The sequence below is a fragment of the Ranitomeya imitator genome, chromosome 3 (assembly GCF_032444005.1).
Source record: "Ranitomeya imitator isolate aRanImi1 chromosome 3, aRanImi1.pri, whole genome shotgun sequence".
Classification (NCBI taxonomy): domain Eukaryota; kingdom Metazoa; phylum Chordata; class Amphibia; order Anura; family Dendrobatidae; genus Ranitomeya; species Ranitomeya imitator.
This window is the reverse complement of record NC_091284.1, coordinates 72997371-73022821: the sequence shown is the minus strand read 5'-3', so window position 1 is coordinate 73022821 and position 25451 is coordinate 72997371. Positions and strand designations below refer to the sequence as shown.

Below are 25451 nucleotides of genomic sequence, written 5' to 3'. Positions count from 1 at the left end.
CCAAAACCAGGAGTGGAACAAATAGAGGAAAAGTATAATAGAAACATATGCACCACTTCTGCATTTATCACCCACTCCTGGTTTTGGCTTACCAATACTGAGGTAAAATACTGACCAAATACTGCTAGTGTGACGGCAGCCTTAGAGCACAGCTTCCTTGCACCAGTCTCAGTGATCTGATGAAAACTTCATTCTGAAGAATCAAGTGAGAGGGAAGACTCCTCCTCTGTTCCCGGGCAGCCAATCACAGCGCAGCCCAGTGTCAAACTTTCGTCCAGTCAGAGGCGCCGAGCTGGCCCCGCCCCCGCCCCGTGCAGCGCTGCAGATGAGCCGTCCTGTGTGCACAGAGCCGAGCTGCCCATTGGCCGCGGTGTGGCCCGTCCATTGTGTGCATGCTAATGCTGCTGCCTGTGCCCTCACCCTGCTCGTCTATAAGGGACCTATGGAGAGAGCACCCAGGAGCGCGGAATATGCGGGGCTCGCCCACCCACTCCTAGGATCCGCCGTATTCCGGGGGAGCAGCTGCCCGGGGGTCCTGCCATGAGCTGTCTGGATGTTATGTATCATCACCAGGTGTACGGCATGCCCCAGTGTGTGCCCGGCACGGCAGCGTGCACAGCGTCCTGTTACCACCGCCACCACAGCCAACAGGTGAGTCCGGGATTCTGGGTTGTTCTCCGGTAAGTGGGAAGAGAAGTCATCGCCGGCAGCGGAGCCTGTGAGATGCCAGGATGTTTACCTAGGACTGCAGGCAGCCCCATGTAGGCAGCCCCATGTAGGCTTTATTCACACCTCAGTATTTCTCTGCCAGAACCTGAATGTCTCTACAGCACAGAACTCGGGTCTGTTCATTCTAGTTTTTCTCTGTAAGTTCCAGTCCTGGTTTTGGTATACGGATACTGATGGCAAATACTGAGCGAATACTGACGTGTGAGAAAGCCCTAATATAAGCAGAAAAGAGGCGAAGATTACTGAGCGACAAACTCAGCGCTGCTATTCCTGTAACGGGAAGATGGGGCAGATCTATCACCGACATGTCTCATCTGATATCAAACAGGAAAGTATGAAAGTGATGAACCCAAAATACAGACAGAGGGTGACGGGGGTCCTGCGGCCATACTGACAGTCCCCGCTACACATCCATAGGGCACAGCGCTGTCAGCGGGCGGTCACACCGTCACTACAACAGTGCACAGCGTGGAAAATGTGAGTGTTGGAATAAAACCACCTCCTACTAGGAACTGTCTGTACTGACACGGGTGTAGATACAAATCATAGCAAGTGAGAGTGTGATTAAAAAGTCTAACGTCCGTCTATTATCTATCATCTATCTATCCATTATCTATCTATCATCTATCTATATATATATATTATCTATCATCTATCTATTATCTATTATATATCTATTATCTATCATATCTATCTATTATCTATCTATTAACTATCATCTATTATCTATCTATTATCTATCTATGTGTTATCTATTGTCTATCATCTATCTATCTATCATCTATGTATTATCTATCTATTATCTATCATCTATCTATGTATTATCTATTTATATATCTATGTATTATCTATCATCTATCTATTTAATCTATCTATTATCTATGTATTATCTGTCATTTATCTATCATTTATCTATCATCTATCTATCTATTATCTATCTATTATCTATCTATCTATTATATATCTATTATCTATCTTCTCTCTATCTATTATCTATCGATCATCTATCTATTATCTATCTATCTATTATCTATATCTACTATCTATCTATTATATATCTATTATCTATCGATCATCTATCTATCATCTCTTTCCTTCCTTCTTTCCTCTCTATGATGCTGTCTGTCCGTCCGTCCATATTCCTGTGTGCTGTAGTGTCCAGCTCTGCAGACATAACAGCACCTGGAGATGACATAATAAGTGATGTATACATTGGCTGTTGGGCTCTGAAGTCAGGATACATAAAGTACAGCGCACTGTCCAATTGTACGTCTCTAGCTTGTAATCTGGAGAATAATTATTGTTTATTAATTCATTTAGTGTCAAATTATTAGACGCTAATTAATTGCAAAATGAAGTATAAAAACAAGGAAATAATGCAAAATTAAGACAAAGTGTATATCCTATTGCCCATTGTGGAGATAATAATAATACAAAAAAAAAATTACCATTAACAAAATTGCTTTTTAATATATAGGTATATTTATATAGCAGAGATGTAGATATGCAGATATAGCAGAGCTGAAATTGTCAATTGTGCCATGTGTTGTTTTACAAAACACAACAGGTTATCTTAAAGTGGATCTGCCACCAGATATCACAATACAGACTGTATACATGGATTAGACCTGATGAGGCTGGTGTACTGACCTTGAAAATAATCCTGAAATTCAAATGAGCATGTCGTCATTTCAAACAGAGCTAGAACTGGGCTACTAAAGTACTATATTTAAAACCAGTCAGAAAAACGTTCAAAAATAAATATATAGACATTTTGACCTGGATATTCAAAGTAAATACACCGGCCTCATCCTCTCTAAGCAATGTATTTAATCGTGTATGTAGTTTATATCGTGAAATCTGTTGACAAGCTCACGGACTAAATTCATCTCCTTTATGGAATTTGCATTAATGGTGGGGTTAGAGGACATTGTTAGTTTTCATTAATGGTGGGGTTAGAGGACACTGTTAGTTTTCATTAATGGTGGGGTTAGAGGACACTGTTAGTTTTCATTAATGGTGGGGTTAGAGGACATTGTTAGTTTTCATTAATGGTGGGGTTAGAGGACATTGTTAGTTTTCATTAATGGTGGGGTTAGAGGACACTGTTAGTTTTCATTAATGGTGGGGTTAGAGGACACTGTTAGTTTTCATTAATGGTGGGGTTAGAGGACACTGTTAGTTTTCATTAATGGTGGGGTTAGAGGACACTGTTAGTTTTCATTAATGGTGGGGTTAGAGGACACTGTTAGTTTTCATTAATGGTGGGGTTAGAGGACATTGTTAGGTTGTATTAATGGTGGGGTTAGAGGACACTGTTAGTTTTCATTAATGGTGGGGTTAGAGGACACTGTTAGTTTTCATTAATGGTGGGGTTAGAGGACACTGTTAGTTTTCATTAATGGTGGAGTTAGAGGACATTGATAGTTTTCATTAATGGTGGGGTTAGAGGACATTGTTAGGTTTTATTAATGGTGGGGTTAGAGGACACTGTTAGTTTTCATTAATGGTGGGGTTAGAGGACATTGTTAGTTTGCATTAATGGTAGGGTTAGAGGACATGGTTAGTTTTCAGTAATGGTGGGGTTAGAGGACATTGTTAGTTTGCATTAATGGTGGGGTTAGAGGACACTGTTAGTTTTCAGTAATGGTGGGGTTAGAGGACATTGTTAGTTTTCATTAATGGTGGGGTTAGAGGACATTGTTAGTTTGCATTAATGATGGGGTTAGAGGACATTGTTAGTTTGCATTAATGGTGGGGTTAGAGGACACTGTTAGTTTTCAGTAATGGTGGGGTTAGAGGACATTGTTAGTTTACATTAATGGTAGGGTTAGAGGACACTGTTAGTTTTCATTAATGGTGGGGTTAGAGGACATTGTTAGTTTTCATTAATGGTGGGGTTAGAGGACATTGTTAGTTTTCATTAATGGTGGGGTTAGAGGACATTGTTAGTTTTCATTAATGGTGGGGTTAGAGGACCTTGTTAGTTTTCATTAATGGTGGGGTTAGAGGACATTGATAGTTTTCATTAATGGTGGGGTTAGAGGACATTGTTAGTTTTCATTAATGGTGGGGTTAGAGGACATTGTTAGTTTTCATTAATGGTGGGGTTAGAGGACACTGTTAGTTTTCATTAATGGTGGGGTTAGAGGACATTGATAGTTTTCATTAATGGTGGGGTTAGAGGACATTGATAGTTTTCATTAATGGTGGGGTTAGAGGACACTGTTAGTTTTCATTAATGGTGGGGTTAGAGGACACTGTTAGTTTTCATTAATGGTGGGGTTAGAGGACATTGTTAGTTTACATTAATGGTGGGGTTAGAGGACACTGTTAGTTTGCATTAATGGTGGGGTTAGAGGACATTGTTAGTTTGCATTAATGGTGGGGTTAGAGGACACTGTTAGTTTGCATTAATGGTGGGGTTAGAGGACATTGTTAGTTTACATTAATGGTGGGGTTAGAGGACATTGTTAGTTTACATTAATGGTGGGGTTAGAGGACACTGTTAGTTTGCATTAATGGTGGGGTTAGAGGACATTGTTAGTTTTCAGTAATGGTGGGGTTAGAGGACATTGTTAGTTTGCATTAATGGTGGGGTTAGAGGACACTGTTAGTTTGCATTAATGGTGGGGTTAGAGGACATTGATAGTTTTCAGTAATGGTGGGGTTAGAGGACACTGTTAGTTTTCATTAATGGTGGGGTTAGAGGACACTGTTAGTTTTTATTAATGGTGGGGTTAGAGGACATTGTTAGTTTGCATTAATGGTGGGGTTAGAGGACACTGTTAGTTTTCAGTAATGGTGGGGTTAGAGGACACTGTTAGTTTGCATTAATGGTGGGGTTAGAGGACATTGATAGTTTTCATTAATGGTGGGGTTAGAGGACATTGATAGTTTTCATTAATGGTGGGGTTAGAGGACACTGTTAGTTTTCATTAATGGTGGGGTTAGAGGACACTGTTAGTTTTCATTAATGGTGGGGTTAGAGGACATTGTTAGTTTACATTAATGGTGGGGTTAGAGGACACTGTTAGTTTGCATTAATGGTGGGGTTAGAGGACATTGTTAGTTTTCATTAATGGTGGGGTTAGAGGACATTGTTAGTTTACATTAATGGTGGGGTTAGAGGACACTGTTAGTTTGCATTAATGGTGGGGTTAGAGGACATTGTTAGTTTTCATTAATGGTGGGGTTAGAGGACATTGTTAGTTTACATTAATGGTGGGGTTAGAGGACATTGATAGTTTTCATTAATGGTGGGGTTAGAGGACATTGTTAGTTTACATTAATGGTGGGGTTAGAGGACACTGTTAGTTTGCATTAATGGTGGGGTTAGAGGACATTGTTAGTTTTCATTAATGGTGGGGTTAGAGGACATTGTTAGTTTACATTAATGGTGGGGTTAGAGGACATTGATAGTTTACATTAATGGTGGGGTTAGAGGACACTGTTAGTTTTCATTAATGGTGAGGTTAGAGGACATTGTTAGTTTGCATTAATGGTGGGGTTAGAGGACATTGTTAGTTTTCATTAATGGTGGGGTTAGAGGACATTGTTAGTTTACATTAATGGTGGGGTTAGAGGACACTGTTAGTTTTCATTAATGGTGGGGTTAGAGGACACTGTTAGTTTTCATTAATGGTGGGGTTAGAGGACATTGATAGTTTTCATTAATGGTGGGGTTAGAGGACACTGTTAGTTTGCATTAATGGTGGGGTTAGAGGACATTGTTAGTTTTCATTAATGGTGGGGTTAGAGGACATTGTTAGTTTACATTAATGGTGGGGTTAGAGGACACTGTTAGTTTTCATTAATGGTGGGGTTAGAGGACATTGATAGTTTACATTAATGGTGGGGTTAGAGGACACTGTTAGTTTTCATTAATGGTGGGGTTAGAGGACATTGATAGTTTTCATTAATGGTGGGGTTAGAGGACATTGATAGTTTACATTAATGGTGGGGTTAGAGGACACTGTTAGTTTTCATTAATGGTGGGGTTAGAGGACACTGTTAGTTTTCATTAATGGTGGGGTTAGAGGACACTGTTAGTTTACATTAATGGTGGGGTTAGAGGACACTGTTAGTTTGCATTAATGGTGGGGTTAGAGGACATTGATAGTTTTCATTAATGGTGGGGTTAGAGGACATTGTTAGTTTACATTAATGGTGGGGTTAGAGGACATTGTTAGTTTGCATTAATGGTGGGGTAGAGGACACTGTTAGTTTGCATTAATGGTGGGGTCAGAGGACATTGTTAGTTTGCATTAATGGTGGGGTTAGAGGACACTGTTAGTTTTCATTAATGGTGGGGTTAGAGGACATTGTTAGTTTGCATTAATGGTGGGGTTAGAGGACACTGTTAGTTTGCATTAATGGTGGGGTTAGAGGACATTGTTAGTTTTCATTAATGGTGGGGTTAGAGGACATTGTTAGTTTACATTAATGGTGGGGTTAGAGGACACTGTTAGTTTTCATTAATGGTGGGGTTAGAGGACACTGTTAGTTTACATTAATGGTGGGGTTAGAGGACACTGTTAGTTTGCATTAATGGTGGGGTTAGAGGACATTGATAGTTTTCATTAATGGTGGGGTTAGAGGACATTGTTAGTTTACATTAATGGTGGGGTTAGAGGACACTGTTAGTTTTCATTAATGGTGGGGTTAGAGGACACTGTTAGTTTTCGTCCCATAGAAGCCCTTGCTGCTCCTCTGTAGTAGAGGTGTCCTCTTCTCGGCATGCACGGAGCGTGGGTGTGAGCTGGCCCTGCACTCTTCTGGCTCAGACCTCGCAGTCATTAGAGACTCCAGAATTCTGTTGTTGCATTCCATAAAGTTTTATCATTATTAAGCATGAAGATCATTCTTTACATGGGAAGTGTCTCTGAAGGAAGGAATCTCGCCAGTAACCGAGAAGGATTTCTGAGCCGTTCTGGCGCTGGGTGCAACTACAGGAATATTTAGTGTATTGGAATTACAATTGCATAATAAAGCCATTTGAATAAGTTTGTACACCCTGTAGTATTATGGTTGACTTCATGATCAGCCAAAACTTATAGTGGAACTCTCGCTTTATAAAACTCTTTATATACTACAGGCGCTGCATAATGCTGCCGATCGGTCAGGGATCGGGTCCTAAGACACCCACTGATTGGTCAAAACACTGCTCTGAAGTCCGCAGCGTGCACAGAGCGATGTACAGGTTCTATAGTAAATCTATGGGTCTGTACATTCACCCTCACAGAGCTGTGTACGGCCCCATCGATCTGCTATGGAGCGCTGTGTGCAGCATATGCACTTCAGAGCGGTGTTTTTTGCCAATCTATGGGGGTTTCAGGTCCCGGACCCCCATCATCAGCAACATTGTTCAGAACCTAGGGTATATAAAACATTTTATAAAGCGACTATTAGATTTTAGTCTAGACCACTGTACTGTATGTCTAACATGTGAACCTGAAAAATAGAAACATATGTAGGGAGAAGAAGCTCAGACTTGTACTTCAGCAACAGGAAAAGTACATAAATTGAGTCAAAGGATTATACCCAAAATCGTAAGTTATCCCTTAGTTAAAGGAAAGGGGATAAGTTACTGATTGTTAGAGGTCTGATCGCTGGAAACTCCATAATTCTCAATAACTGGGCTCAAAATCTGCTCTATTCATTGACTACGGTACTGCTGCCTGTGAAGCAGTCCCATAGACAATGAAGGTAGCGGTTCCACCCCTCTAGATCCTTGTTCCCAGTGCTTGGACCCCAGTGATTAGCAAGATATCCCTGTCCTATGGATAAGGGATAACTGTGACCTTGGGAATGACCCTTTGTTTGATCAGGGACATTTATTGCACTTAGATGACCCCATCTTAGGTTGACCCATTGGGTGGTAAGAACAAACACAAAGTTCTCCGTCTCCACAGGCCCCTCTAGGCAACAAGGATCTGTGGATCTTCTCTCTTGGAGACTTACAAAAGTGTTATGGGGAAAACAACAGGTAGAGAGATGTAATATGGTGGCCTAGGTAGCACGAGGAAAAGGCCTGATTTAGTTTCCCCCCATAAACCGGCTGTTCCTACATGTGCCCCTCGTTAATGTAACTTTTTACTTGTCTGTGTGTTTGATACTTGTAAAACTATAAAAAAGAAGAAAAATATCTTTGTTGTCCATGGCAACCAATCAAAACACAGCTTTCATTTTTCTCAGCATAGATCAAGAAAAGAAAACTAAGCTGTGATTGGTTGCTATGGGCAACAAAGACTATTATCCTTTTAGTTTCGACAAATTAGGACCCGTGTGTTTCTTCAGTCTAAACCCCCCCCCCCCCCAAATTAAAACTATTCTTCTATAATTCCTAAATAATGCAATAAGTCTACATGTGCCACTGTAATGTATTCCTGTACACATAACAGCGCAGGTCGGGAAGGATTACAACCAGCTAAAGAAGACGGAGGTTTTCCCTATAGCAACCAATCAGAGCCCTTCTTTCATTTCTTAACCTGCTCTGAAAAAATGAAAGCTACAAGGTGATTGGTTGCTATGGACAACAAGGTTTTCATTTGAGACGGTTTATTTTTTTTGTGCCAGAGATGATGCTTTTACTTAAAGGGGTTGTCCAAACAAAACAAGTTATCACCTAACCACAAGATGATAATTGATCGGTGGGAGTTCAACCACTGGTGCTCACACCGATCACCGGACAGAGGAATTCTTATCTCCATCAGAACAGAGCAGTAGTGCGCATGCCTGACTACCACTCCATTCCTGGGCAGCACGGTGGCTCAGTGATTAGCACTGGGGCCCTGGGTTCAAATCCCACCAAGGACAACATCTGCAAGGAGTTTGTATGTTCTCCCTGTGTTTGCGTGGGTTTCCTCCAGGTTTTCTCCGCTTTCCTCCCACACTCCAAAAACATACTGATAAGGAATTTAGATTGTGAGCCCTAAGGTGGACAGTGATGATGATGTCTGCGGAATATGATGGCGCTATATAAGTAATGCATAATAAATAATAATTCTCTGCCAGAAATCCCAATGCACAGCTCTCAGCAGCCCCATCCTGAATGAATGACCCCCACTGATTGATAAAGTATTACCACCTATCCTCTCAATAACTTAGAACTTGTTTTTACCAAACAACCCCTTTAGCTTGAAATTTGTAGTTACAATTATGAGAAAAAAGTTATTCATATTAATATGACACACATAAGGCACTTTATAATATATCTTATCAGAGAAATCTGAGTCTTTCTCCTCCAGGACTTAAGTTGATGAGTAAAATCTGTATTCAGTGAAGACAGATTTTCACATTACTGAGATAGGAGATGGCAGGTGGTGCTTATAAGATTCAATGGAGAGAGTAAGGGAGAGATCTGCGAGAGGCAGGCACACATTCTCCTGCAAATTCTCCGTAAGGCCGGTTTCACACGTCAGTGGCTCCGGTACGTGAGGTGACAGTTTCCTCACGTACTGGAGACACTGACTCACGTAGACACATTAAAATCAATGTGTCTCTGCACATGTCAGCGTGTGTTCACGGACCGTGTGTCCGTTTGGAAAACACGGAGACATGTCAGAGTTCGTGGGAGCGCATCCGTGTGCCGCACGTGTGCCGACTGAGGACCACACGCACCGTGCAGGAGACAGCGCTACAGTTAAGCGCTGTCCCCTGCATCTGGTGCTGAAGCCGCCATTCATTTCTTCTCTCCAGCATCGTTCGCTGGAGAGAAGATATGAAAAATCTTTTTTTGTTTAACCCCTTCATGACCGGGGGATTTTTCGTTTTTCCGTGTTCGTTTTTCGCTCCCCTCCTTCCCAGAGCCATAACTTTTTTATTTTTCCGTCAATTTGGCCATGTGAGGGCTTATTTTTTGCGGGACGAATTGTACTTTTGAACGACATCATTGGTTTTAGCATGTCGTGTACTAGAAAACGGGAAAAAAATTCCAAGTGCGGTGAAATTGCAAAAAAAGTGCAATCCCACATTGGTTTTTTTTTTGGCTTTTTTGCTAGGTTCACTAAATGCTAAAAATGACCTGCCATTATGATTCTCCAGGTCATTACGAGTTCATAGACACCAAACATGACTAGGTTATTTTTTATCTAAGTGGTGAAAAAAAATTCCAAACTTTGCTAAAAAAAAAAAAAAAAAAAAAAAAATTGCGCCATTTTCCGATACTCATAGCGTCTCCATTTTTCGTGATCTGGGGTCGGTTGAGGGCTTATTTTTTGCGTGCCGAGATGACGTTTTTAATGATAGCATTTCGGTGCAGATACGTTCTTTTGATCGCCCGTTATTGCATTTTAATGCAATGTCGCGGCGACCAAAAAAACGTAATTCTGGCGTTTCGAGTTTTTTTCCCGCTACGCTGTTTAGCGATCAGGTTAATACTTTTTTTTATTTGATAGATCGGGCAATTCTGAGCGCGGCGATACCAAATATGCGTAGATTTGATATTTTTTTTATTGATTTATTTTGATTGGGGCGAAAGGGGGGTGATTTAAACTTATATGTTTTTTTTAATTTTTTCCCATTTTTTTAAACTTTTTTTTTTTAACTTTTGCCATGCTTCAATAGCCTCCATGGGAGGCTAGAAGCAGGCACAGCACGATCGGCTCTGCTACATAGCAGCGATCTGCTGATCGCTGTTATGTAGCAGAATTGCACGTGTGCTGTGAGCGCCGACCACAGGGTGGCGCTCACAGCGACAGGCAATCAGTAACCATAGAGGTCTCAAGGACCTCTATGGCTACAATGGAGACGCATCGCCGACCCCCGGACATGTGACGGGGGTCGGCGATGACGTCATTTCCGGCCGCCCGGCCGGAAGCGGTAGTTAAATGCCGCTGTCTGCGTTTGACAGCGGCATTTAACTAGTTAATAGGTGCGGGCAGATCGCGATTCTGCCCGCGCCTATTACGGGCACATGTCAGCTGTTCAAAACAGCTGACATGTCCCGGCTTTGGTGCGGGCTCACCGCAGAGCCCTGCATCAAAGCAGGGGAGCCGGCATCGGACGGTATAGTACGTCCGATGCCGGTAAGGGGTTAAAAAAAAGATCCCATAGGGGTGGAGCCGCATATTCATCACTGTAATCATTCGCTGGAGAGAAGATATGAAAAATCTTTTTTTTTTTTCAAAAAAAAGATCCCTGTCCCCAACCCCCTCCCACCCCCTGTGCGCCCCCTGCTGTTAATAAAATACTTAGCCGGCTCCCTCGCTGCTTCCTGTCCTAGACGCAGCTTCTCCTGTATGAGCGGTCACGTGGTGCCGCCCATTACAGTGATGAATATGCGGCTCCACCCCTATGGGATCTTTTTTTTTAAACAAACAAAAAAAGATTTTTCATATCTTCTCTCCAGCGAACGATGCTGGAGAGAAGAAATGAATGGCGGCTTCAGTGCCAGATGCAGGGGACAGCGCTTAACTGTAGCGCTGTCTCCTGCATGGTGCGTGTGGTCCTCAGTCGGCACACGGATGCCGCATGTGTGCCACACTGATGTGTCACATAAACGCACGGACACAGGGACACGGATAATTCCGGTACCGGAATTATCTGGACGTGTGAGACTGGCTTAAACGATAGTTAGATTTTAAATAAAGTGGGTAAAATATGAATTGAAGCGCAAATAATTGGTGAAATATCCCCTGACTATTCTCTTTTCCCACTATGAGGACATGGTACAGTCACCGTGCTGTAGCCGTTGTCTTACATTCATTACACGAACAAAGAAAGAAAAATATTTTTTTTTACGTTCTCCGAGGAAACTTGTGACCTGATAGATATAAATGAAGGAAAGAGGTGATATAAATATATTGAAAATTAGATAAAAAGGTTGTATTGTTGTACTTAGCTGCCATGGGTCACAGAAAACTGCAACTAGTTAAAAGAAGTGCAGTTACTGAGTTACGCCTCATTTAGACACCCAATGTTCTCATGTACAAGATTAGTTCGATGAGACTCTGATAACTTTGATCAGAGTGCGATCAAATAAATAAGGCACCACTCCGCAGCACCAAAAATTGCAAACATGAAATATGAAAATTGAATTGCATTACTGCACTAGAAATATGAAAAATTTAAAAAGTTTAGCACATAAATTGGCCAATTCATGTGTACCTGGTAGCCACGATAAGGCATTTCTCGTTTACCAGGGCCTAGCAATGCCTTTCCTCACTTAGAATAAAGTCTTGTATGGGAACATGAATCCTCTATTAGACTAAAATCTATATCTCTGTGGAGGGGTAGTGGACCTGCTGTGATTAAAAATACCTGTGGCTAAAAGGCGGAGTGCTCAGTCAGAAGGCTAATGAATACAAATTTCAAAAAAACTGACCGTCACATCCAAACAGACTAAATGGGAACAGGTGCTTTTTTTGAAACTTGATCAGAGTGCGGTCTGAGTGTCAGAAGTTATTCTCGTACGTGGAAAAATACAAAAGTTTCCCCATGAAAATTGGACCGCAGTCAGCTATCATCCGAGTGCTGTCCAATTCTTTTCACGTACCCATAGATTTGCATTGCCAATGTTGACCCAACCCACGAGTCAAAATCGGACATGCCTCCACAATTTTGTGAAAATTCACAAACGTGTGAATAGCTCCATAATTTGTAACAGGTACGAGTGATATCCGTTAAAAGCACGGAGAACTCTCGTACGCGAAAATTGGATATCTGAATGGGGACTGAAGTAATCAAATTTTACGTTTTCCCAATGTTTAGCTCTATATACTCGCTACACTTGATTACTTTATTAACCAACTCTTACCATGTCTCAAAGAATTTTGTTTTCCCCAAAATTGAGAATTTTTTTGCATTTTTAACACAAGGCCTGTGGTAAATGAAACAACTTCACTTGTTTTACCTTTCAGTCCATGTAAAAATTGTCGCCATTTTCTGAGATGCGCTTCATTTTCTGTTTTCAGAGGCAGAGCTATGTGAGGGCTTGTTTTTGCGAGGTGAGCTGTCATTATTATTATTAATATTTTGTGATAGACATTTTAATCACTTCTTAGTGTATTTTTTTTGCTACGTAAATTCGGTGTCAGGAAGGAAATTTTGTTTTTCCTAAAAGTGATCAAAATGGACTGAAAACAAGGTCTGGGGGAACAGAAGTTCCACGATAAAAGAAATTCTATTCCTTAATTAGTGTAACCTTCTCAATTATTTTTAAGCCGTAACGTAACTTGTCCATTCATTTCTCTCTTTAGCCTCACGGCATATTTTTGTCCAAATGTCTCCAGCATTGTCCCTCGTTTTCAATTTAAGGTTACGTGTAAATTAGATCAAAAGTGAGACCCCAATTTATTGTTTGTGTTTTTTTTTTTAAGCGACTTTCCTTTTCTGTCTTGTTGTGTTCTATAAAATGGTGCAATAGGTTAGTGAATTTTGCTCAAAATTAAAGATGTTCTTTTTTTTTTTTTGTCTTTTACCTTTTTCTTTTTTTTTTTTGGCTCCATTCTAGATCATAAAAGTTACAGGATGCTTTAAAATGTTCCACATTAGTCTTCAAAAAAGAGAAAAGTCACAAATTATAAAACCTCTTCATAAGTAAAAGTAAATTAAAAAAACAAACAAAACAATAAAATGGATAAGAGGCAAACAAAATAGTCCGTATTAGGTCCGGATCACACTTGCGAGTGCAACGCGAGAAATTTGTGCAAGTCTCTCACATCAATACCCGGCACTGCCGCTGGCACTCGGGACCGGAGTGTGTTGCCTCATGTATTTCTATGCAGCTGAATGCTCCGGCCCCGAGTGCTGGCGGCAGTGCCGGGTTTTGAGACGAGAGACTCGCGCGAGTTTCTCGTGTTGCACTCGCAAGTGTGACCCCGGCCTTAGGGCTCGCTCACACATCCGATGATTCTCTCAGGCGAGAAAATCAGATGCTACATGGAAATGACCCTCGGCTGTGAGTGTGAGCCGAGAGTCATCTTTCTGTGAGCCGTGAGTCATCTTTCTGTGAGCCGTGAGTCATCTTTCTGTGAGCCGAGAGTCATCTTTCTGTGAGCCGTGAGTCATCTTTCTGTGAGCTGATTCTCTCTCATGTAAGAATCAGATCACAGGTGCGGAGAAGATGGAGAACTTCATTTCTCCATCTTCTCCTTTCTGGCAGTCGGCGTATATTGGACTGCAGTGGGATGACATCCGATGTTTTGCACCCACCCGTAGACTTGTATGGGTACGTGCCGTCCAATGTACGCTGCCAGTCGCAGCATGCAGCAATTTTTTTTTCTCGTGCCAACTCATGAAACACCTGATAGCACTGGTCCGAGCTATACGATGGCTGCTCGCCAGTGTGAGCGGACTATGAGAAAAAGACACAACAACAACGATGAATTCAGGCCTCAGTGTTTCTTCAGGGTGGAAACAATGCGACATAAACATACAGAGATTTTCCAGACTCCACAAATATGTTTTTCACTATATTAAAATATGCGCCAAGAGAAGAATACCTCGGTATTGAAATTTAAGATGATTCATACGTAGTGCAAACCTATGAGACTACAAGAAATTTACTTCAAATTCCTAATTGTGGGTTATTCAAGTTATTTTCCCCCATGATTCATATTCGCAGCAATTTTTGTACTTTTCCAGTAAATTCACAGTCACACAAGTTCAGTCCAGCAGATAACTTCACATCGTAAGGTCAATACAAAAAGCGACGTCTGATATCTGCAGTGCAGTGGTTTATTGTGATCTGACTCAGATATGATAGGATTCCTCATAAGACAAATATCTCCTGTACAGAAGGCTCTATGCAGTGAATTGTGCAGACGTGCAGCCATTGTCCTGCTGACCGCTGTCAGTCACCCCGCTCATTGTGCCTTTTATATGGAGGTGAGGAGGACGGCACCTCCTGTGCTTGGTCAATAATGGGAGGACAGGACTCACAATTTTTCTTGGTCAGTAAAAGAAACTTCTGTATCTGAGAGCTATTGTGTGTACAGATGGAGAGTGGAGTTTTCATATGCTAAAGCAACGTGTTTTCTTCTTGTGCCCTTCACTCTTTTATGTACATAGAGCAGGTACACGTAAAATACACAGATATACCCACTGTACATAGTGGTAATGAGACAACCTAAGATCCAAAATCTATCTATCTATCTATCTAATAAATGATAATAATTTTATTTCTATAGCGCCAACATATTCCGCAGCACTTTACATTTTAGAGGGGACTTGTACATACAATAGACATTACAGCATAACAATGAGCACATAGTGTAGATCAAAACAGATACAGTGAGGGCCCTGACTGCAAGCTTACAATCCATGAGGAATCTATCTATCAATCTATCTATCTATCTATCTCATATCTATCTATTATTTATCTATCATCTATCTATCTATCTATCATTTATCTATTATATGTTTATCTATTATCTATCTATCTATTATATGTTTATCTATCATCTATCTATCTAATATCTATATATTATCCAATATCTATATATTATCTATCTATTATATGTTTATCTATTATCTATCTATTATATGTTTATCTATTATCTATCTAATATCTATCACCTATCTATCTACAGTATCTATTTATCATCTATCTATTATCTATCTGGTCCTCTCTCCTCCTCTACTTGTGTGTGCCTTGTTTTACTCATGTTTATTGTACTTGTCTAAATTTTCCCCGTTCACATGTAAAGCGCCATGGAATAAATGGAGCTATAAAAATGTATAATAATAGTCATCTGTCATCTATCTATCTATTATCTATCTATCTGTCTATTATCTATTATGTGTCTATTGTCTTTCTATCTATCATTTTTCACTTGCACTGAATACTTTATAAAATATAATAGTATATAGTAGCTCTAGTACACTTTTCATAGAGCTTTAGCAGTGCCCATGTTTATCGCGCCGTACACCTATATGTAAGAGTATGATCCCTCTGAAATATTAGTGCCAGGATTACCTGCCTGTATTAGTGTCAGACATCTCCACCTGCCTGTCTCGTGGAGTGCACACTGCCTCTTTATCTGGGCCTGTGGATGGAGGCCAGGTCATGGAAGTATGTTCTGCAGATCGTGCACGTGATCACTGGAATGGAATGGAAACTATTTGGTAGCACATTGTGCCAGAATCCTGTGCGATGTCTGCTCGGCTATTATTTTTTATATTTTTTCATATCAGTATTCTTGTTTGGTAATAGAGAAGTATACGCTGTGTATAAGGTATTACCCTTCTTACTGTTGCTGAAGAAGGAAATCACATTGTCTTATGCATTGATTACGGTACATTTATTCTTTAGCTTTCTTGAGATATTTTCATACGTTATATGTTTCACATAATTAAATAATTCCTCCCATTGGTAGAGTGAGTATAGTCCTATAGTATTAGAGCGGATAGAAAATGAGTAACGGGAAAATGATTGGCTGGTCCAATACTACGGATCCCCCTAGTCACAAGCATGGAGATCCCTCATTCCTCCGCATCAGCGTTACTCATATAGAAGGAGATTGTATGGAGCAGTAATAGTTTACTAGAATTGCTCCTTTGCTAGGGGTGTAGTTATTCGGGATGCAGGTGTAACATGGCACACACTGGTATCTGAGGGTAAGAAGTCGCTGGCAATAGATACGGAAGTTAATGGGCCCTGTTACATAATGTGCATTGTGTGCGGCCCAGAACTTCATATTAAAGGGATTTTCCGAGATTAGAAAGAAACTGCTGAAAGAGAAAATGCCTTAAAATAGGAAATTGCCTGCAGAGGTCATATGGGTAGATGGGCTCATCATTGCCTCGGTGTATTGAACGGAGAATGGAGGGGACAGAGAGGTTGGATTCACCGGGAATATTCACTGGTAGATAACCGTTATTTTGCTACTTGACGGCACATCTTTTAAACAAAACCCCCAAAAATTAGCCAGAGCATGTGTTTGTATAAGTGCAACGCATATGTGCACATTCACACTGTGGCCATTTAACAGACATAACCTAAGATAAAAACAAAGTGAGCAATTACCCAGTAAATAGATAATACATGTAAATATCACAGGGTACTTAGTTAACACTAGTTTGATTAAAATAACGTGTAAAATATATCCCACCGCGACAAGGTGTACCCAATCGGGACGTTGCGTAAGGGTACCGTCACACTATACCATTTCGATCGCTACGATGGTACGATTCGTGACGTTCCAGCGATATCGTTACGATATCGCTGTGTCTGACACGCAGCAGCGATCAGGGATCCTGCTGAGAATCGTACGTCGTAGCAGATCGTTTAGAACTTTCTTTCATCGCTGGATCTCCCGCTGTCATCGCTAGATCGGTGTGTGTGTGACACCGATCTAGCGATCTAGCGATGCGATCCAGCGATGCGTTCGCTTGTAACCAGGGTAAACATCGGGTAACTAAGCGCAGGACCACGCTTAGTAACCCGATGTTTACCCTGGTTACAAGCATAAAACTAAAAAAAAACAAACAGCACATACTTACATTCTGGTGTCCGTCAGGTCCCTTGCCGTCTGCTTCCCGCACTGTGACTGCCGGCCGTAAAGTGAAAGCAGAGCACAGCGGCTGTGCTTTCACTTTCACTTTACGGCCGGCAGTCAGTGAGTGCGGGAAGCAGAGGGAAGCAGACAGCAAGGGACCTGACGGACACCAGAATGTAAGTATGTGCTGTTTGTTTTTTTTTTAGTTTAACGCTTGTAACCAGGGTAAACATCGGGTTACTAAGCGCGGTCCTGCGCTTAGTTACCCGATGTTTACCCTGGTTACCCAGGGACCTCGGCATCGTTGGTCGCTGGAGAGCTGTCTGTGTGACAGCTCCCCAGCGATCACACTATGATTTACCTACGATCACGGCCAGGTCGTGATCGTAGGTAAATCGTATAGTGTGACGGTACCCTAACTCTTGTAGTTCAAGTTACTATGTATTAGCAGTCGTCCAAATGCATAAGGGCAGAGCAGGATCAGCTCCCGACTGGCAGCCACCTGTCCGTGGGTCCGCGGAAAGCAATGTAATCAAAAAGCCCTTATTTAGTTAAATGGTTAGTCAGCTAAAAAGTAATGGGATGAATGACCAATTGGGTATGCAATCAGCCCCCATGGCTGGAAGCGACCGACAGTCCCATGGGAGATAAAGCACAGTAGATAACAGTAGCTGAGATAGTAGTTAAGTAGTTGAGATCGTAAGTAGTTGACTAAGTAGTATTATTGTTGAGTAAGTAGGTAGTTACCTAAGTTGAGTAAAGTAGGTAAGTACTTGAGATAATAATTGAGATAACTGTAGTTGATAGCAGTTTAGGATGCTCAATTTTGATTATTTTTCTATCTACTGGCTAACATGGTTCAGAGATATATTTTTCCCGTAACTTGCATTTATTGAAATGAAGTGTTTCATGGCTATAGGGGTCAGTAATGGATCTATGACCTTTAACTCCCATGGTTCAGTTACTACTACTACATTATTTTATAACTGTAGCAGGATAATTATATATTTAAAGGTAGTAAAATCTTGTGGCTTCAAATTTCCTTTTTTTTCCTTTTTTTCAATGCAGAAGAAGATTGTTGCATACAGTAAGATGCAAGAAGCCTTAGAAATGGCCTTTCCCACCAAGCAAGAAGAAGATGAAAAAGACCAGCCTGCTGAAATGGAATATCTGAACTCGCGCTGCGTCCTCTTGACCTATTTTCATGGAGACATCGGAGCGGTTGTAGATGAACATTTCTCTAGGGCCTTAAGTCAAATAAGAAACTTCAATCCAGAAAACATAGTCTCAAAGAGCAAAATAGGAACAAGTCGAGGTAATCGTAAATTTTATTTCCTAACAGTAGCACAATGGCCATGCAACACCAGTTCTAATGCTTACCCCGTTTCTGCTGAGATATATTTTATGGTCCTGTCTCGGCACACTGACTGAGATTGTTCACGTCACCACTCTTTTCGGTAATTACTTCAGTGGGCATTTCTGGCCTTTTTTGGACAGTCGAGAAGCAGGGACTGGGTAAGCATCAGAATGGAAGCTGTGGACAATTGAGAAGACTCAGTATTAATTCCTCTATTTTTCTTAAGGACATGTGAGCCTAAAATATCCCAGCCAGTGTTAAAATTGCAAGTGTTCTACTTTTTTTTTCTGCAGATTGTGATATGAAAATATAAATTGGCAAAAATTTATTTAAAAAAAAAAATGCATTTAACCCAAAAACCTGAGCCCTGCATAAAATATTAATTATTCCTTTATATTAACATAATATGGGCTCAGGTATTTTACAAGTCAACATCTGAGACATCCTAGAGGTCATTGAACTTCTTCAACTTGTGTGTCTCTTGATATGAAATATTGTACCTGCCATTGATCTAGGACATCCTCATGACTTTATGATTTGTGACTCGTGTAGAATATCAACCTTATCTCATTCTAGGACATATAAAGAATTTGGACCAAATTTTAGACTCTCGACCTTGAGCTTTAGTGTAGAAAATTTCCTAAAAGAAATAGATGGCCTAGAAACACAAACAATAACACAAAGCTCGCTGATTCTTCATACCCTTTCTGTTAGACATGTAAAGGAAAATCTAATCCAGGCATCAGAAACTGTTCCCATGGGATGTTCCCTCTTAAAATAGTTGACATTTTACTTATAATTAGAAAAATGAGCGAGCTTAGCCCCGAACAAGGGAAAAAACTCCAGCAAACTATTATTCAGTAGACAAATTTATCCATTCTTCAATAAGCAGCTTCCCTTTTTTCAGTCTTGACTATAAAAGGCGTTTTATAAGTCATGGATTTGTTATATCGATTATATCAGTCTATCTCGAAGACTCTTCTTGAGCACATGGTCATTGCAGATGTCCTTGGACTATGCATGGGTTACATTTGCTCTATACAGGTCCTTCTCAAAAAATTAGCATATAGTGTTAAATTTCATTATTTACCATAATGTAATGATTACAATTAAACTTTCATATATTATAGATTCATTATCCACCAACTGAAATTTGTCAGGTCTTTTGTTGTTTTAATACTGATGATTTTGGCATACAACTCCTGATAACCCAAAAAACCTGTCTCAATAAATTAGCATATTTCACCCATCCAATCAAATAAAAGTGTTTTTTAATAACAAACAAAAAAACCAACAAATAATAATGTTCAGTTATGCACTCAATACTTGGTCGGGAATCCTTTGGCAGAAATGACTGCTTCAATGCGGCGTGGCATGGAGGCAATCAGCCTGTGACACTGCTGAGATGTTATGGAGGCCCAGGATGCTTCAATAGCGGCCTTAAGCTCATCCAGAGTGTTGGGTCTTGCGTCTCTCAACTTTCTCTTCACAATATCCCACAGATTCTCTATGGGGTTCAGGTCAGGAGAGTTGGCAGGCCAATTGAGCACAGTAATACCATGGTCAGTAAACCATTTACCAGTGGTTTTGGCACTGTGAGCAGATGCCAGGTCGTGCTGAAAAATGAAATCTTCATCTCCATAAAGCATTTCAGCCGATGGAAGCATGAAGTGCTCCAAAATCTCCTGATAGCTAGCTGCATTGACCCTGCCCTTGATGAAACACAGTGGACCAACACCAGCAGCTGACATGGCACCCCAAACCATCACTGACTGTGGGTACTTGACACTGGACTTCAGGCATTTTGGCATTTCCTTCTCCCCAGTCTTCATCCAGACTTTGGCACCTTGGTTTCCGAATGACATGCAAAATTTGCTTTCATCAGAAAAAAGTACTTGGGACCACTTAGCAACAGTCCAGTGCTGCTTCTCTGTAGCCCAGGTCAGGCGCCTCTGCCGCTGTTTATGGTTCAAAAGTGGCTTTACCTGGGGAATGCGGCACCTGTAGCCCATTTCCTGCACACGCCTGTGCACGGTGGCTCTGGATGTTTCCACACCAGACTCAGTCCACTGCTTCCTCAGGTTCCCCAAGGTCTGGAATCGGTCCTTCTCCACAATCTTCCTCAGGGTCCGGTCTCCTCTTCTCGTTGTACAGCGTTTTCTGCCACATTGTTTCCTTCCAACAGACTTACCATTGAGGTGCCTTGATACAGCACTCTGGGAACAGCCTATTTGTTGAGAAATTTCTTTCTGGGTCTTACCCTCTTGCTTGAGGGTGTCAATGATGGCCTTCTTGACATCTGTCAGGTCGCTAGTCTTACCCATGATGGGGGTTTTGAGTAATGAACCAGGCAGGGAGTTTATAAAAGCCTCAGGTATCTTTTGCATGTGTTTAGAGTTAATTAGTTGATTCAGAAGATTAGGGTAATAGGTCGTTTAGAGAACCTTTTCTTGATATGCTAATTTATTGAGACAGGTTTTTTGGGTTATCAGGAGTTGTATGCCAAAATCATCAGTATTAAAACAATAAAAGACCTGACAAATTTCAGTTGGTGGATAATGAATCTATAATATATGAAAGTTTAATTGTAATCATTACATTATGGTAAATAATGAAATTTAACACTATATGCTAATTTTTTGAGAAGGACCTGTAAGTCTCCGATCACATATCTGTGTGAAAAGTTCGTGTACTGCCAAATTTTTTGTCGGATGGCACATGAACCTTCAGGCCCCGATTCATCAAAACCAGCAATTTTCTTAATAGGGCTTGGCGGAGTCAGATGCTCCTGATTCATTAAGAGGTGCATGTCCTCATGAAACTGGAGCGCTTGCTGAGTTGTTTGCGTCTCCAGTCACCGTGCCCGAAATCTCACTCCATTCAGAGACTTCTGGCATAAGGATTGCCACAGCTGACCATGAATTAGATGAGTTGTGGTGTCACACCCCTGCTGTGACGTCCACCCTTGGTTTTGTGCTTTTGGCAAAGTTGGGAGAAACTGATGTGAAAACACCGAAAGTCGGAAACTTTTGGCACAACTTTGAGTTGAGCCAATATTATATGACCTTTCAAAGCTTTTACAGCACTTTTTTTGTAATAAAAGCTTTGATGAATCTGGGTTTTAGAGTTTCCTGGATATGTTCACAAATCCCTGAAAATCACGAATCTGACAGCACACTTACACTATCTAGCCTTAGAATGAAATAATTAGGATAATGCTGTAATGAGAATGAAATGAAAGGAATCGCGAAGGTCAGTTTGCATGAATGAAAAAGACACTTATTTGTACCCAATATTATTGCATGCTGTTTCCAAGCTCGAGAAATCATAAACCAAGATACTGTCCAATTCTGCTAATCACCATGGGTCACCTACATTTTTTACGCCCATGTAATGCTGTAAGTGTTTTTTTTACACCTGTTTATTTTTTAAACACCTGTTTTGCATACATTAACGAGACCGTACTTTCAAGTAACCTTTCAGAATAAGCTGTCTTTTGTGTGTACATGAGGAATAACACTATTTCTGCCCATTATATGACTAGTATCCTGCATTTTTTCTATTTATCTCCTTTAGTTATCTATTTCTTAGTTTATAATCAACTCTGAGCTGGTGGTAGGAAACTGATTGTTATGATGTCTCCTACACAGGGCATAGCAGACAGAAAAGTGCTTCTGGTCTTTATTCCATAGTTTGTACACATACAGAAGCAACAGCAGAATGGAGGACAATTTCTAGAGCACTGAGAAGTGTAGATGTGAGCTCAGCTCTGGTGCCAGGGAAAACACATGTAGAAAGCTGTGTACGACCTTTCTGTGTCCCTCTCTAGTTATTTTCTCACGTTGAACCTCACTCATCCTCCCTTCTTCTGATCTCCATAGAGTATTTGTGCAGCACAATGGCTCAGTGTTGTATTGCATATCTGAGGTCATGGGTTCAGATCCCACCAAGGGGAGTTTTTCTGTTCTCCCCATGTTTGCGTGGGTTTCTTCCGGGTTCTCTGGTTTCCTCCCACACTCCAGAGACATACTGATAAGGAATTTATATTGTGAGCCCTAAGGAGGACAGTGATGATGAAGTCTGTAAAACTCTGTGGAATTAATGGCGCTTTATAAGTGAGCCTTATATGTGCAGTCTGACACCTCCCTGTGCTGGCAATTCATCTTGTCTTGAACAAGATGGAGTTGAGCTGTTTTATCAGAGGGGATGTGTTTAGAAGGCAGGATGGAGTGGCATGAAAGGCTCTTATGTGGAGAAAAAGCTGATAAGATAGATTACAAAATCTGGGACAGCTCGTAGAATCCCACAGTTTGTAGTATCATCTCTATGCCGATGACACCCAGATCTACCTATCTGGACCTGACCTCACCTCCTTACTGACCAAAATCCCACAATGTCAGCTATATCAGCCGCCTTTTCTGCTCGCTTTCTAAAACTGAACATGGATAAAACAGAATTCATTATCTTTTCCCCATCTCACTCTACCCCTCAACCAGACCTATCCATCAATGTCAATGGCTGATCACTTTCCCCAGTCTCACATGCTCGGTGCCTCGGGGTGATCCTCGACTCTGCGCTCTCTTTCAAGCCACATTTCCAAGCCCTTACCTCCTCCTGCCGACTCAAAACTGAAAAATATTTCCCACATCCGTGCATTCCTTGACCAGGAAACCACAAAAACATTAGTGCATGCCCTTATCTCCCGCCTCGACTACTGCAACCTCCTACTCTCTTGCCTGCACTCTGGCACCCCTCCAATCCATGCTACACTCTGCTACCCGACTAATCCACCTGTCTCACCGTTATTCCCCAGCATATCCTCTCTGCCAAGCCCTTCACTGGCTTCCTGTTGTCCAGAGACTCCAGTTCAAAACCCTAACTATGACATACAAAGCCATCCACAACCTGTCTCCTCCATACATCTGTGACATGGTCTCCCGGTACTTACCTACAGGCAACCTTCGATCCTCCCAAGATCTCCTTCTCTACTCCCCTCTGAACTCTTCTTCCCACAACCGCATCCAAGACTTCTCCCGTGCTTCCCCCATACTCTGGAACTCTCTACCCCAACACATCAGACTCTCGCCTACCATGGAAACCTTCAAAAAGAACCTCTTCTGACAAGCCTATAACCTGCATTGATCCTTAGTCTACTGAACCCCCGTACGATTAGCTCTACCCTCTCCTAGTGTATCCTCACCCATCCCCTGTAGACAGTGAGCCCTCGGGGGCAGGTTCCTCCCTCCTGTACTTGTGTGTGCTTTGTTTTGCTCATGTTTATTGTACTTGTCTATAATTGCCCCTTTCACATGTAAAGCACCATGGAATAAATTGAGCTATAAAAATGTATTATAATAATAATATTAATTTGTACTATTGATTTATACACAATTTGGTGAGTTTCAATTTAATATCTTTTAAGATTATAAAACCTGCTAAGTTTATGGGGCCTACTGAGTAATGTAGTGTTGACAAAAGTAGACAACCCAGTGTCAGTTAACAAGATAGTGTTCATTCTTTCTGTCTTCGACATAACACTGGCTGATTAACCCCAGTTTCCTCTTTAACTGGTTTTCCAGGAGAACATAAATATAGCTGGGGGTATGTGGATCTATATCTCACCCAAAAGGTACTTTTATATTGATCCATGCATGTGCATATATATTTATCACTGATCCATGAACCATCATATTGTGCAGTGTTTGGAATCTGGATTATAACGAAGAATAAATTAAATAAATTAGTGGTCAGAAGGGTCATTGTATACAGATGTGTATAAACAATAGAGATTTAATTTATACTAGCATTTTTAAAATGTCACATTTTTATTCTATTTTCCATTTTTAGAGAGTCCGTCGTCATCATGTCAAAGGACTAGTTTACCTCCGTCACTGTGGACAAGCTCATATCAATCATCACCACCAGCTTGCTTGAGCGGAACTCACCCAGACTTTACAACGACAGCCACTGGCACTTTCTCCACCACCGACCCAAACAGCTGGGCTGGAGAGAACGTGCACCAGACTATACCACATCCTTCACCAGAATCCTGGCATTATCCATTGGCCTCGCCAACCAGTTCTCCTTACGCACACATGCATGATGTTTACATGTATCACCACCATGCTCATCCACATATGCATCACCACCATCACCACCATCACCACCCTGGCTCCCACCTAGACCCACGATATGGACCTCTTCTAATGCCTTCAGTACGTACGGCCAGGATTCCCCCACCGCAGTGTGATGTAGCTAAAACAGAACCAAGTACAAGCCCAATGGCCACCACAACCTGGGCCGGGGCGTTTCATGGCACTGTGGACATCGTACCAAGCTTTGGCTTTGAGTCAGGTAACAGTTTTACAGCCTAAATGTTTCTTTGCTAGTCAGGAGGACAGTACAACTGCAAGGAAGCCAAATCCGGGATTTTAGCACGCTTTACTATGGAGTCTGGAAGAGAACCTATGTAGACCTAAAAGGACTTTATGATTGTATTTTCTTATGCAAAACCAAATATGAATTTCTATGTAAATGTTTTTGTTTTTTTTGTCTTTTTTTTGACCAAAGCATTCTGTGAATAATTAAAAAGAAACAGACTGGTTTTATATTAAATATTAATGATTTCTTAATCAGTTTCCTCCGGAATGCTCCTACTTTTGTGTGTGGTCTTTATTCATGCTTTACAATTGCTCCGGTGGAAAGATTGAAACCAGATTATTCTGGGGGAACAAAATAAGTCATCTAACTCACTATATAAAGCCAAAAAGCAGACTGTGGCCATGTATGAAAAGCCATTGAATTATTCCTAACGGTCCTTCACGCAACCAGTATAGCCGGTACAGAAAGGTCGGAATGGAGCACACCGAGTTATGAAGCCGTATAAGGCATTATTCATTGCATCTTATATGTATCAGTACACT

At 41.1% G+C, this 25451-nt stretch overlaps 1 protein-coding gene across 1 annotated transcript; it reads left to right on the top strand.

Annotated features, from left to right (window-relative positions):
- The first annotated feature begins 315 nt into the window (after positions 1–315).
- On the top strand, positions 316–25160 carry VGLL3 (vestigial like family member 3). The gene is made up of 3 exons (XM_069760975.1): positions 316–651; positions 18240–18486; positions 24376–25160. The coding sequence occupies exons 1-3, from the start codon at positions 541–543 to the stop codon at positions 24900–24902; spliced, it is 885 nt and encodes a 294-aa protein (XP_069617076.1). The 5' UTR covers positions 316–540; the 3' UTR covers positions 24903–25160.
- The last annotated feature ends 291 nt before the right edge of the window (positions 25161–25451 follow it).

What these genes read in the sequence shown, in the direction of transcription:
- VGLL3 (XM_069760975.1), top strand. Translation starts at nt 541, where the DNA reads ATGAGCTGTCTGGATGTTATGTATCATCACCAGGTGTACGGCATGCCC. An exon ending in ACCGCCACCACAGCCAACAG is followed by an intron (nt 652 to 18,239) that starts GTGAGTCCGGGA and finishes TTTTCAATGCAG; the next exon opens with AAGAAGATTGTTGCATACAG. An exon ending in CAAAATAGGAACAAGTCGAG is followed by an intron (nt 18,487 to 24,375) that starts GTAATCGTAAAT and finishes TTCCATTTTTAG; the next exon opens with AGAGTCCGTCGTCATCATGT.